General features: G+C 45.6%; 1 protein-coding gene across 2 annotated transcripts in view; it reads right to left on the bottom strand.

Moving 5' to 3' along the window:
• Positions 1–13,112, bottom strand: part of NCAPD3 (non-SMC condensin II complex, subunit D3) — a 70,175-nt gene that overhangs the window by 8,536 nt on the left and 48,527 nt on the right. For both annotated transcript variants that reach the window (XM_011934718.1, XM_011934719.1), the window contains 6 exons: positions 12,629–12,867; positions 11,689–11,768; positions 5,769–5,906; positions 5,322–5,455; positions 4,851–5,050; positions 1,316–1,426 (listed from right to left, as the gene is read on the bottom strand). In XM_011934718.1, coding sequence (XP_011790108.1) covers positions 1,316–1,426; positions 4,851–5,050; positions 5,322–5,455; positions 5,769–5,906; positions 11,689–11,768; positions 12,629–12,867 — 902 coding nt within the window. The remainder of the gene's footprint in view (positions 1–1,315; positions 1,427–4,850; positions 5,051–5,321; positions 5,456–5,768; positions 5,907–11,688; positions 11,769–12,628; positions 12,868–13,112) is intronic.

Genomic DNA, 13,112 nt, shown 5'->3' on the forward strand with positions numbered 1-13,112 from the left:
AGAAAGACATGCTCAGACACGGGCTCCGGAGCAAGCCCCGGGATGCCATGGATCTCAAAGCCGCTCCTCTGTCCACATCAGCCTCCCCACTGGCTCTCAGGGGATCACAGCTAAGGTTCAAATCCCATCTTTGTGTCTTCTGAAGATTTTACAGAAAACCTTTTCTCATACCTAGGGAAGAACATTCTTAGGTCTCAGAGAGGGCTGCCGGGGCAAGACCACTTTGCTAAGAGAAAGAACCATCCACCTAACAGTAACAGGGAGAAAAAGACACTGCAGCTCCAACTAGGAGGGAAGCCTCAACAGAGAGAAGGAATCCATGCACTCTTCCAGCTGCCCCTAGGAGTGGGTTCCACAGGCCAAGGAAGAGACTCCCGGAAGCTGCTGACAACAAGCAGCGTGTGGCCGTCCTCTGGGTGTGAGCTCACGTAAGACGTACTTTTCTTACGTGTTTAAGTAGAGTCTATGTAGGATCTAGGTTTTTTTTTTTCCTTTCTAGGGTCCAAAGCAGGGCAATAAATACAAGAATATTTGGAAGTTTTTATTTTTAATCATACAATGAGACTATCTTTCCTACCTTAGCTTCCTAGTATAAAAAACTATTTGAAAATGTATATTCAGGGTAACTTTTATTGAGGCCTTTAGTGGAAAAAAAATTGTAGCATTTTTTTTGAGGAAGAAAAACACATAATGTGAACAGAGATATAACTGCTGAATTAAATAAAAACTACGTTGCATTTCTTTCTTAGTAAAAGATTTTGCCAGAAGGATCTGAGGCCCCACTTAGGTCTGCCCTGCAAGTCAACACATTCTGGGTTTGTTCAGACTGAGCTCCTCATGGTCCCCTTGCTTGACAAAGAATTCAGCCCGGTGACGGCAGCTCCCGAGGCAACTCCTGCAGGGCAGTTATTTCCTGACCTTGTGAATCTGAGTCAGTGCAAAAGGTAAGCACCCTGAAATCAAACCCGAAGACACTTTCACCTTACCCCCCAGCAGCATGAACAAAGATGACTGTGTTCTTGACCCCAGCTGGGAAAGTTTTCCGGATGGACTCGAACTCCATCAAGGGAAGACTTGCTTGGCACAGTGGGGCAGCTCTTCACAGCCCTGGCTGTACATCCAAGGGAAGGAGTGGCTTTGGTGGAACCCACAGCCAACCCCCAGCTCCACAGCAGTTACCAAGGTAATGCTGGGTTTGCAGAATTTGGGGTTCTAATCATTCACTGGTTGCCTACACCGTCATAACTGGCAGAAGATCCTAAGTAATGAACGGGTAGGAGGACACCCACCACAAAAGCACAGGCTCCACCCTTACCCGGAGATACTGCATGAGTTCCCGCAAAGCTGGGATCTTATTTTTCTCCAGCACAGTCTTCAGGGAGATGATAATTGGGATAATATTTTCTATGAAATTCCTCTTCTGAACCTGGTAACACAAAGACATGTTTTAGATGCATGAACTTCTGAAAGACAAAGGCCTCTCCTTGATCTAGTTCTTTGAGTAGAGCCACCCTAGCACACTATAGAAGTTTATTTTTGCTTTTCATTATGATCCTGGGGATGCAGAGGACCTCTGCTTTTCTCTGGGAGACTCTGTAAGCATTACCTCAAAACACTCCAAAGGCTTTGTAAGATAGGGTGGGGACAAATACTACTCATATATTCTAAATGGGGAAAAAGAATTTAGAAACATGTTGAGTAGCTTTTGACAAAAGCCCCAAATCTCCACAGAAGACCCTGAGGGACCTTGGCTCTGGCTTCACATTCAGTCCTCAATTCAACACCCTCCCCTTGGAACAGAAGTCAGCTGCCTCTGGCTACCCAGAGGGACACTTTGTATTCCTGCTGGTGAAGGGACAATGGTCTAAAAACGGCTAAGCATGAAGACAGCCGGCTGACTCTCGCTGTCTGTACACATCTACAAAATACTATGAATTTATATGTATAGTAACCGATTTGACCAAGTCTTCACACTTTACCTTGAATGGTCACTAACCACAAATATTCTGCAGTGAATCTCTTTAAATTAAAAAAAAACAAAAAAAACAAAAACACTATAGTAGCCCACATATGCAAGATTTATCCTCCTGAAGCTGAAAGTACTCTTTTCCTTCTCATTTAAAGTCACTAGTATATGTTTCTTCCTTATAAACCACTCATTTCTATAAAGTCTTATCAGAGTTCCTGAAACAGGAGGACAACAGGTAGAGAAATAAGCAATTTAATAAACCCAGATGTGAGCAGATGTTATGTTGAGGAACAGTCTGAAGAAGTGGCTTCCATGCATTCACTTGACAGGTGTGATCAAGCACCTTCTCTGTTCAGGCCAAGAGCTAACCCTCTGGGGATGCAAAATGAAGCCAAGCACCCCTGCCCTCCAGCCGCTTCTGGACAGTGCCTGTCTCAAGGGAAGAGGTGTTAAGTGGCAGGGTGTTAGGGAATTTAGGTACGGAGATGGGATGCCTAAGGAGTGCATGGCCATCTGATGGATGGTCCTGAGGATGTGTGGAGAAGGGAGGCTGGGTGGGTGAGGGCGCTGCAGACATTAGACCCTGAGGCAAGAGCACAGGAGCAGGGTGCAGCTCGCAACTGAGGTGCAGATGGCAATTTGCAGTGGCGAGGTTGCAGGTGAAGATGGAGGGAGGTATGGGAAAGGTGGAAGGCACACCAGAAGTTCTGTTCACCTTGAAAAAGAAGAATGAGGGTTTATTCAGAAGATGATAGGAAGCCACCAGCATAGTTTTTTAAAATTTCACTAGTGAAGTATAACATATGTAATAAATTTACCTATTTTAAACAGTTCCATGAGCTTTGACAAAAGTCTATATGGAGTAACCAGCACCACAGACCACTCACCATCTATCACCCAAAAGCTTCCTGCCACCCCTCACAGTCAACCTGCCTTTAGTCTGTTTCAGATAGAATAAACAGACTAAATTTGATCAAATTTGTACTTAAGAAAGACTGCTGGGCCAGGCACAGGGGCTCACGCCTGTAATCCCAGCACTTTGGGAGTCTGAGGTGGGCGGATCACGAGGTCAGGAGATTAAGACCATCCTGGCGAACACGGTGAAACCCCGTCTCTACTAAAAATACAAAAAAATTAGCTGGGCGTGGTGGCAGGCGCCTGTAGTCCCAGCTATTTGGGAAGCTGAGGCAGGTGAATGGCGTGAACCCGGGAAGCGGAGCTTGCAGTGAGCTGAGATTGCGCCACCGCACTCCAGCCTGGGCGTCAGAGGGAGACTCTGTCTCAAAAAAAAAGAAGACTGCTCTGGCAGCAAGTTGGGATGTGGCCTGTGACAGAAAGAAACCAGAAACAGAAAGGGTGGTAAGGAAACCGTGGAAATAGGATAAGCTTAAATAAGGTCAGAACTACAGAGATACAATGGTAAGAGAAAACCGGCAGCATCTTGTGGCAAGATATTATCACAGTCTATATATATCCTTGGGGTCAAAGGCCTTCAGGGGCCAGGTGGGAAATACACATTGGCAATCCAGGCTAGGACAAAAACACAGGCCTGCAGAGGCCTGCGGCAGCCAAGCTCTGCCCCAAAGTCATTCAGATCCAAATTCTACACTTCCTGCCAACAAAAGCCTCAGCCTGGCACACCAGACTCCAGTCTGCAGGAGCACCATAAACTGTGGGAGAAAGAGGAGATGAAGAGCAGAAAGAAGAGATGACTGAGTGAGTTTTGACAGAGTAAGTCAGAGACACCTGGAGCACGTCCTGGCAGCAGGGGGACCTGAGCTCAGGCTCATGAGAAATGCTGGAGCAGGAGACAGATTTGAGAATTGTCACCACCTGGCAAGAGTTAAAGCCATCAGTAAGAAAGATGTCAGCACTAGCGCATGGCACCAGGATTCCAGGGACAACAGGGAAGCCAGCAGATGGTAGGAAGACACTTGTGAAATGAGCTTAGGGAAGCTGTACACTCACTTGTGACATGAATTTAGGGAGCTGCACACTCACTTGTGAAATGAACTTAGGGGAACTTCACACTCATGAAATGACCTTAGGGGAGCTGCACACTCACTTGTGACATGAGCTTGAGGGAGCTGCATACTCACTTGTGACACAAGCTTAGGGAGAGCTGCACACTCATGAGATGAGCTTAGGGGAGTGGCATGCTCATTTGTGACCTGAGCTTAGGGGAAGCTGCACACTCACTTGTGCGAAGAGCTTAGGGGGAGGGGTGCACTCGTGAGGTGAACTTGGGGGAGCTGCACACTGAGACGAGTTTAGGGGGAGGGGTGCACTCACTTGTGAGATGAGCTTGGGGGAGCTGCACACTTGTGAGATGAGCTGAGGGGGAGCTGCACACTTGTGACATGAGCTGAGGGGGAGCTGCACACTTGTGAGATGAGCTGAGGGGGAGCTGCACACCTGTGACATGAGCTGAGGGGGAGCTGCACACTTGTGAGATGAGCTGAGGGGGAGCTGCACACTTGTGACATGAGCTGAAGGGGAGCTGCACACTTGTGACATGAGCTGAGGGGGAGCTGCACACTTGTGACATGAGCTGAGGGGGAGCTGCACACTTGTGAGATGAGCTGAGGGGGAGCTGCACACTCACTTGTGAGATGAGCTTAGGGAAGTGGCACACCACACTCACTTGTGACATGAGCTTAAGGGGAGCAGCACACTCGTGACATTAGCTTAGGGGGAGTTGCACACTCACTTGTGACATGAGCTTAGGTGGAGGGGCAACACTCACTTGTCAGATGAGCTTGGAGGGAAGGGCACACCCACTTGTGAGATAAGCTTTGGGGAAGGAGCACACTCGTGAGATGAGCTTAGGGGAAGGGGTGCCCTCACTTGTGAGATGAGCTTCGGAGAACTGCACACTCACTTGTGAGATGAGCTTCTTCTGAGCTTCCTGCATGACTACATTTGCCAAGGCCATGTCATCTTCTTCCATAAGGAGGTCCTTGTCTGGTTTAGATCTCATTGCCAAAAGCTTGATCTCCTTTGAGCTGAGGACCTCGAATGTGTCTGAGAGTAACTCACTGGCATCCAGGTCCAGGGGCAGGATGCCATCAGCAAAGCACGCTGAGAGAGAGAGAGAGAGAAATGTGCACTTCTGTGAAATGCTCTGGCCCAGAGAGGAGGTGTAATGTACACAACTGGGGGGCTGTCTGAGGCTGTCAGGGGGTCTTGCAAGGGTGCTCTGTCTGGGGCACAGCTGATGCCAGAGACGGACAAGATGACAGGGTCTTCCTGCAGTGCCAGGGTCTCCCTTACTAGAGGCCTGCTGGGCCATCATCAACAGAGCATTTCATTTGCTAACACACACATTTTCTGCCACACACACTGGGCTTACCCAAAATACTAAGGCAGATTTTGGAAGTGATGTTGAATCGCTGTTCATCTGTGAAGTGCTCTAGAAGAAATTTGTAGATTTTCATTCGTCTCTCTTTGTTTGACTTTCCCTTCAATGAAAACAGCCGCTTCTCTCTGTGGCAGAATGGGACAATTTTACTGGTCACGTGGGCACGGGTGTAAGGGATTTAACACTGCATTTTAACTGCATCCTAAAAGCTGGATACCAAAGACTCAAGTGCACTACAGAGATCCCAGTGCTCATCGCAGGCACTGCCCTTAGGAAGCAATTCTCACGACCGCATTTTCTTACACCATCCTGCCAGGCCACAGGAAAGACCTGGAGCAGGGTCTGTGTCCAACCACTATATGCAAAGAGCCAAACCTTCCCCAGATTCCCCCAGCTCTTACCCAGATACAAGGAGACAGCCTTAGCTGCTTCACTGACCTCTCTGACTGGGGGAACTTGTTATACTTCTCATGCTTCTCATAGTTATTAAAGTGAAAAATACACTCAATGAAGTGTTGGAAGAACATGACAGGGTTCCTCTTCAGTAACAGGTGAGCCAGGCAAAACTCCCCGAAGCTGCAAAGGTGAGAGAAACAAAGAGGGAGACCCATTGGCCACACACCAACAGTCTCTGACTACACCGAGAACTCTGCTGAGCAGAAGAGAGCCGTACGTCAGCACAGGGATTCAAAATCTATCCCAATGAACAGTTCCCTCGGATCCAAAGAAGACAGAAACCCCGCTCTTTGGTCTGTCCTTGCTCCACAGCTTGCTTTCTAATCCAAGTGTATTTTTTTCCACCAGGTTTCCTTTCAAAACTAGCAGAAGGTGTTGTTATCCAGCTGCAGTGCAAGCGGGGAAAGCAATCAACCAACTTAACCCCAAAGCCGCTTCTGCAATTAGAGGCCAGTGGTCTTACAGGACTGATGCAATGACAATGGTCATTCACCTCCCAACTTCAAGTTTGTTGCCCACAATTATGAACAAAAAACAATTTTAGTAACTGGAACTTTTTTCAAGAATAAAGATTAATGACAAGAGCTTCACAGTTTGGATCAGGAAGACAAGTTCCCTCTGCAAAGCAACTGACTCAATGCGCTTTGAAATCACCAGCAAGCCCTGGGCACTCTCCTTCCACCCATGCCCTCAACACATCTGCGCAATGCTGCACATGGGACACAGATGCCACCAGGACCCCGCCAAAATGAAGATTTCCAATGCCAGATGTAAACAGGCAAAGTGTTTGACTACAGGCCACCGGAGAGTTTCTGTTCATCACGAAAGTAGGTGACAGAATGCCAAAGCACTGATTTTTGCTCAGGGGTTCAACTAACATGGTGCAGGGCTCACCGTGATCCACTCACACTGTCAAGGCCAGTGTTTTAATTTAATTTCAGAGCTCGAATGCAATTTCCGCCCACACAGGAGCACCAGTCAGCTCTCCTTGGGAGAGGAGCAGCATCAAAGACTGTCCAAACAGCAGACACTGGCTTTGGAGGGCACTGGGACTGTGCAGGAGGCTGACCTCTCCTTTCCCCAGTGGTGCTCCTTATGCCAAAATTCAAATCAGTTTGTGTTCACAGCACATATATCAATTAAAAATCAGAGAAGGCAGATGAGAAATCATGATGGAAGTAAGCCTAGATAAAAATTCCACTGTAGATAATTACACCTTGACTATTCACCTAGGAAATAAGGGAGCAGTTTGACCTAGAAATATGAAAACAAAATAAATAAAACTGTATTTAATAATGAGAATTCCCTGAGGCAAAATTCAATTAAGGATAACTAGAAGCACCTGTCTGATCTAAGAGTAGTCAGTTATGTTTTGTACAAATTATGTTGTTTAATGACCCATGTTTGAAAGGCAAAGGTCATAGCATCAGATGAAGTTCTTTCTAAACATGGGTTACTTTGGGAAACCATCTGTGACAGGAATGAAAAAACCACTGAACAAACAAGAATTTATCTTCTGTGGTATTTCATTATAGTTAATCCACTCTGGCATGGCAGTTTCTACATTATGCAAACTTCCTCCTCAGAAATGAAGTCACATATACGAAAATGTAAAGCCAGATAGAATCAGCAAATCTTCCACAAGAAGAGGGTGCACTCTGAGTTTTGACTTGATGTCAACGCCAGTCGGCTCAGTTTAGGTCAAAAATACATGTGGGTGGAGGTGACCAACAGGCAAGATACTGTGGAGTTTAAGCCCTAGTGAAAAACTTGCTGAACCATCTATACAAATAAATTCCATAGCAACATAAAACCATGCCAGGATTCACACGCTCAGGGCTGATAATGTAGTCACAGAGCTTTCCAGCAAGAGAAACTGGAAGCCACAGCCAATGTGTGATATCCACAACTCATCTTGGCTGCTGTATTCACTGGGACTTTATTAAAATGGCAAGTTTCAGCCTTGATTAGATTAAGATGCACAGATCCTGCAAGCTTCCTAACTGGAGAAGAGGGACTATTTTGTTTCCTGTTTGCTGAAAAGTTAGGAGAAATTAACATTACAAGTAATGCTTCCTAGAACATTCCTTTAGAGTGACGAGAGAGAGCACTCTCCAGATATGTGGACTAGGAAACCTCCAAGACTCTCAACAAATCTCAGTAAGCTGGGAGCTCGGTCAGCATCCTCTCCCCAGCCCCTCAGGACAACCACTAAGAACACACATACCCACACCAACAACTCAGGGATGTGGTCTAGGGATGTCACACAGCACGGGCTGCATGACTTATATGGAACACAAAGGGAAGACCAGCTAAATCTGAGTGATTACCTTATTACAGCCTTGTAAAAAGAAGTTATTACTCTCTTACTAAGAATCAAAATCCAGGATATTCAAACAGCCCAAAAGGCCACAAGGTAAGGGCCATGTGTCCACTTCTGTTTTCAGCTTTAGTAGGAAACATAAAAATCTGACTTCACATTTCTTCATGAGCTGAATGCCATTCTGAAGCAGGGTGTCTGCTCAATAAAGGCAGACTCATGAGTTCATGCTGAACTCATGTTCCTGACCTGGCCTACAACACGTGTCTATCTCAGGTTAGGACCGGGGCTCAGACCCATTTGTACCAGAATTCTACTTGAGGCTTGAAGCAGTATTTCCTACACCCTAGTTCTCCCTGGCCACCACCCCAAATCCAAGCACCTATGATGGTCTGTCTAGACCCTGGTCATCCCTGCGTGGCTGCTTCCTTCCTCCATGTACTCTACGCTCCAGGTTCCACAGTGAATCAGGCCCTACCCTCCACAGCCGACTCTCAGGGCACTCCCTATGCTTCCTCTTTATAAACGTGGGCCGGCTGTCCTCCAAGCACACCAGTTCTCTCTCAGCCCTCCCAAAGGGAGGCTGCTTCATCCCTCAGTCAGAGGATGGAGCACATTTCCCAGACGCCCAGTGCCTTCCTGCCTTCACCCACCCAATGTTCACCCACCCAATGTTCACCACATGTCTGCTTGGTTTCAGTTCCTTTTCAGGTGCTAGGAATGGGGAATAACAACCAAATTCATGCCCCTCAGGAAGCCTATACATAGCGTGTGGACCAAATAGCGCGTTGCCAAAAGTGCTCTGACACTGGAAGACAGCTAGAAGTGGGTCCAGTGAAGTGCAGGGAGCGTGGCCTGGCTGCTGGTTAAGACGCACACAGGCTGCTGCAGCACCTGCAGACAGCCTCCACCTCCGCCTCCCTGTAGTGCTCCTGCCATCTGCCGCTTGTGCTCTCTGCTACCTGGTTCCCAGTCTTCCTCTCCATTCTAAATCCCTGTAGAACTCCCCATGCAGATGAGCTATTGAATGCCCCAACTTTCTGCTTTCCTGACGTCACTGCTTCCAGTGAGCATCCCACCTGGCCCTGGGTCACCAGTGCAGCCACGCCCTGGACCCTGTTGCCACACTGGAGATCAAAGAGTCCACTCATGACTGCCCTGCTGATCCTTCCAGTAATCTGGCTCCTGACTCCCTCACCCCATTCCGATCGTTCCATGGCTTCACTAAGCCCTCCAGACAGTCGAGTGCTTGCTTCCTTTTCTCCCAAACCAGGCCATCCTTGTTGTTGCCCCCTTTTCTATCTCAATGGCCCATTATTTGAGTCGCTGTCCTGCCTTGAGCTTCTGGCCCTGCCTCTCTGTACTCCTGTGGCAATGCCCAGTTAAACTGAAATAACCTGCTTATCACTTGACTGTCGCCCTGTGATTACAAGGCCACTAGCTACTGGGCAGACAGGAAAACAGATCATAGAATTTTGTAGCCTCCAAATTTGGGGTTTATATGAGCAATTAAAAATGTCATACAGGCCGGGGTGGTGGCTCATGCCTAATCCCAGCACTTTGGGAGGCTGAGGCGAGAAGATTGTTTGAGCTCAGGAGCAACACAGTGAGAACCTAACTCTACAAAAAATAAAAAAAATTAGCTAACTATTTGGGAGGATGAGGTGGGAGGGTCACGTGAACTTCGGAGACTGAGGCTGTAGTGAGCCATGATTGCTCCATTGCACTCCAGCCTGGGCATTGCCTTTGGCCTAAAAATCAAAAGTCAGGCACAGAAAGATATATATATACCACATATTCTCACTCATATGCAAGAGTTTAAAAAAGGTAGGGTCATAGAAGCAGAGAGTAGAATTGTGGTTATTAGAAGCTGGGAAGGGTCCAGAAAGGCTGGTTAACAAATATAAAATTACAGGAGGAGTACATTAAAATGCTCAACAGCACCATAGGCTGAATATAGTTAACAATAATTTACTGTCTACTTTCAAAAAGCTAGGAGAGAGGATTTTGAAAGTTCCCAACACAAAGAAATGATAAATGTTTGAGGTGCTGGTTATGCTAATTACCCTGATTTGATCATTACATGTTCTATACATGTATCAAAATACCACTCTCTGTCCCATAAATATGTATAATTATTACACGTCAAATAAAAATAAAAGGAAAAATTTCAGAGAACAGACTAACTTAAATTATAGTTAGCAAATGTAGTCATTAGCTTTTCAAAGCTGAAAATCATGAAAATCTAATTTGAACCATGGTTTCAACAAACCCAGAATGCAGACATAAAAGGGAAAGATTAAGGGGGAAGTATTAAAATGCTAGAAGAGGCCCTGGTAATCTTACTACACTATAAAGTATATCTATGCTTTTCATTTGATTGATGATCTGAACACCCATATGTACAAATCCTGCATATAGTTTACTCATTGATTAATGCTCTTTTTCACATACACGTACAGGAGCTAACAGCAGTGGGGAAAAATGAGGAAATGCAGGTTAAGTAGCTGATTTTACCTGCCAGGTGCATCACCTGAAAGCATTCCCAGCCTGTCTGATTACACCTTCTCCTGGGCCATGCACTGTGCCGAAAGCCCTCAGAGTCAGTATAGTGGACACGTTGTAAAGGTGAGAGGGTGTGCGAAGCTATCTAAAAAAAAGGTGACAGCCTTAACTTTTTGCTTCTGGCTCTAGACAGCAGTAAGCAGAATGTTAGTTTGACTGGTTTGTTATGTGAAATGCTCCCCCTCCTTGGAAAAATACACCTAAAGAAAACTGAGCAGAAACTTCCACGGAACTCAGACTAAATTATTGGTAGCTATATTTAGATCCAGAGGGACCCACTGTTACCAGCCATTTACAGTGAATGAGCTCTATAAAGACCTCTTCCCCGCTGCCGGGCTTTTGCCATGGCATTCAACATTCTACTTTCCAGCTGCAGACTTGCTTTGAAAAGATTTAGTTACAACAAACTCTAAGGTAGCAAATTCTATCAGGCCATTTCTCAGCCCCTTGAAAATAAATCTTAAAAAAAATGATGCAATGATAGAAATTAATAATTGCCAAAGTCACTCCCCCATGCCATACAAGTTTGAAGAACTGCCCATTTCCAAGGAGTCTTGTCATCTGTACACTTGATTCCACATTGTGCAATTTCATCTTAATTCCTAGTTTCTTCCTTAAAATTTCTGCACTTAAAAGTCTCAGCTCTTTATCAAAGTTAACTTTCTTTTTGCCTAGAAATTAACAGTGAATTTCTAGTGACTGCTCCTCTATACAGTGTAATACAACAAGCATATGATATTCTTCATGCTCCTTCAGGAACAGCAAACTGTCAGCAAGTGCAGTCAGTGCTGAGATGATCCAATGATGAATCTAACCATTTTCTTTTAAACTTGTGTGCAAAATAAAGGTTTGTTATGTTGCTTAGTATCTTAAAAACCTGCTAATTTTTCTGGCACCCACCGAAAGCTCACTAAATCCTACTTAACCCTAAACCAATCTGAAAAAAAAAAAAGAAGTCCAGCATACATCAGAAATGAGGTAAACTGTTCAGTTGTCTAACGTGAGGCAAAGATTTACCTGGCAATGTCTGGGTGTGAATCTATCAGAGTGCTGACAAATCGAAAGAACAGGGAGCCCTTCCATTTCACAAATTCCTCCTGTACAGAGAAAAGCCGGCACGTTTCAGAGTGTGTCATCATGGGCAAGCCTCATTGTTCCCAGCTACACTCCCCCCACCACGCGGTCTGTCCCCGGCACACCGGCTCAGTGCACAGGCACACACTTCCAAACCGTCGGAATATAGTGCGGAGAAGTATATGCACAGAACATCACCCTTCTACCACAGGAGAAAAATGACTCGAAGCACATGGCATTAGAGGGATGGTGCCACCCTCTATACAATATAAATACAGTTCGTAATGTATGAAGAGATGAGCAGACAGAACACACCAGGGCGGACACACAGCCTAAGTGAAAGGCCTTCCCTTCAAAAATCAAGTATTATGTTCTCCCCATTATAGGCCAAACACAGACCCTCAAAGTGTATAAAAGTATCTAATGCTCTGAAGAGCTCTATAGTTCACTACGTTCTTCTGCACACGGAAACATCCCACCAGACTCGCAGAGCCCAGCGCAAACACCATGATCCCCATTTTATGAAGGAAGAAGTTAGATCTCAGAAATGTGGACTTGTCCAAGTTAAAAAAGAATAACAGAATTCAAACTAGAACTACCTGTCCACTGCATGTGCTTTTCTCTACATGGTACTTATTTTCAAAATCAAACTTCACACTGCTTGACAGGATGTCTGAACAACGTTCCAAAACGAACATTCACAAGTAACACTGTTTATAAGAGGTTGTGCTGAACATCAGAAGAGTAATACTCCAGACCAGAGATGAGACAACTATTTTTAGATTCTACTACAAAGCAAGTACATTTCCTATGCTACTCAAATATTCCCTTAAATCAGAAGCGACGGTGGAGGGGAAAGGACAGGTTGAACCCTCCTACGCACCTGCAAGAGATTAGTAAGCAAGATGAGCGTCTGCTTCCGGATGAATGGGTCAGAATCCTTCAGACACATGGAGATGTTGGGAATATACTTGTCCACCATGATGGTGTAGCGAATGCAAAGATCGCACATCACAATGATGACATTGTTGCGGACAGCCACGTCCTCACACACCTCGAGCTCTCGTACCAGGGCTGGGATGCTCTTCTTTGCCAGATCCTCATGCTGTAAGCACAGCTTACCTGGCACAGAAGACAGGAAGATGCCTCAACTGTATTCTAAATCCTAATTCCATTCCTGAATTTTCTCCAGATACATCTTGCTAATGGCTTCTATTTAATCAAAGTTAAAACATCATGCCCACAATCACAAACAACAAAAAACTAAAGGCAGACAGACCCATCTTGAATATTCGAATAAAAATACCTTAATGGGATGTTCCTCTACACTAATAAAATCATCTTCCTTTTAAAGTCAACATTTGAAT

The sequence above is a fragment of the Colobus angolensis genome, unplaced genomic scaffold (assembly GCF_000951035.1).
Source record: "Colobus angolensis palliatus isolate OR3802 unplaced genomic scaffold, Cang.pa_1.0 Scaffold137, whole genome shotgun sequence".
Classification (NCBI taxonomy): Eukaryota; Metazoa; Chordata; class Mammalia; order Primates; family Cercopithecidae; genus Colobus; species Colobus angolensis.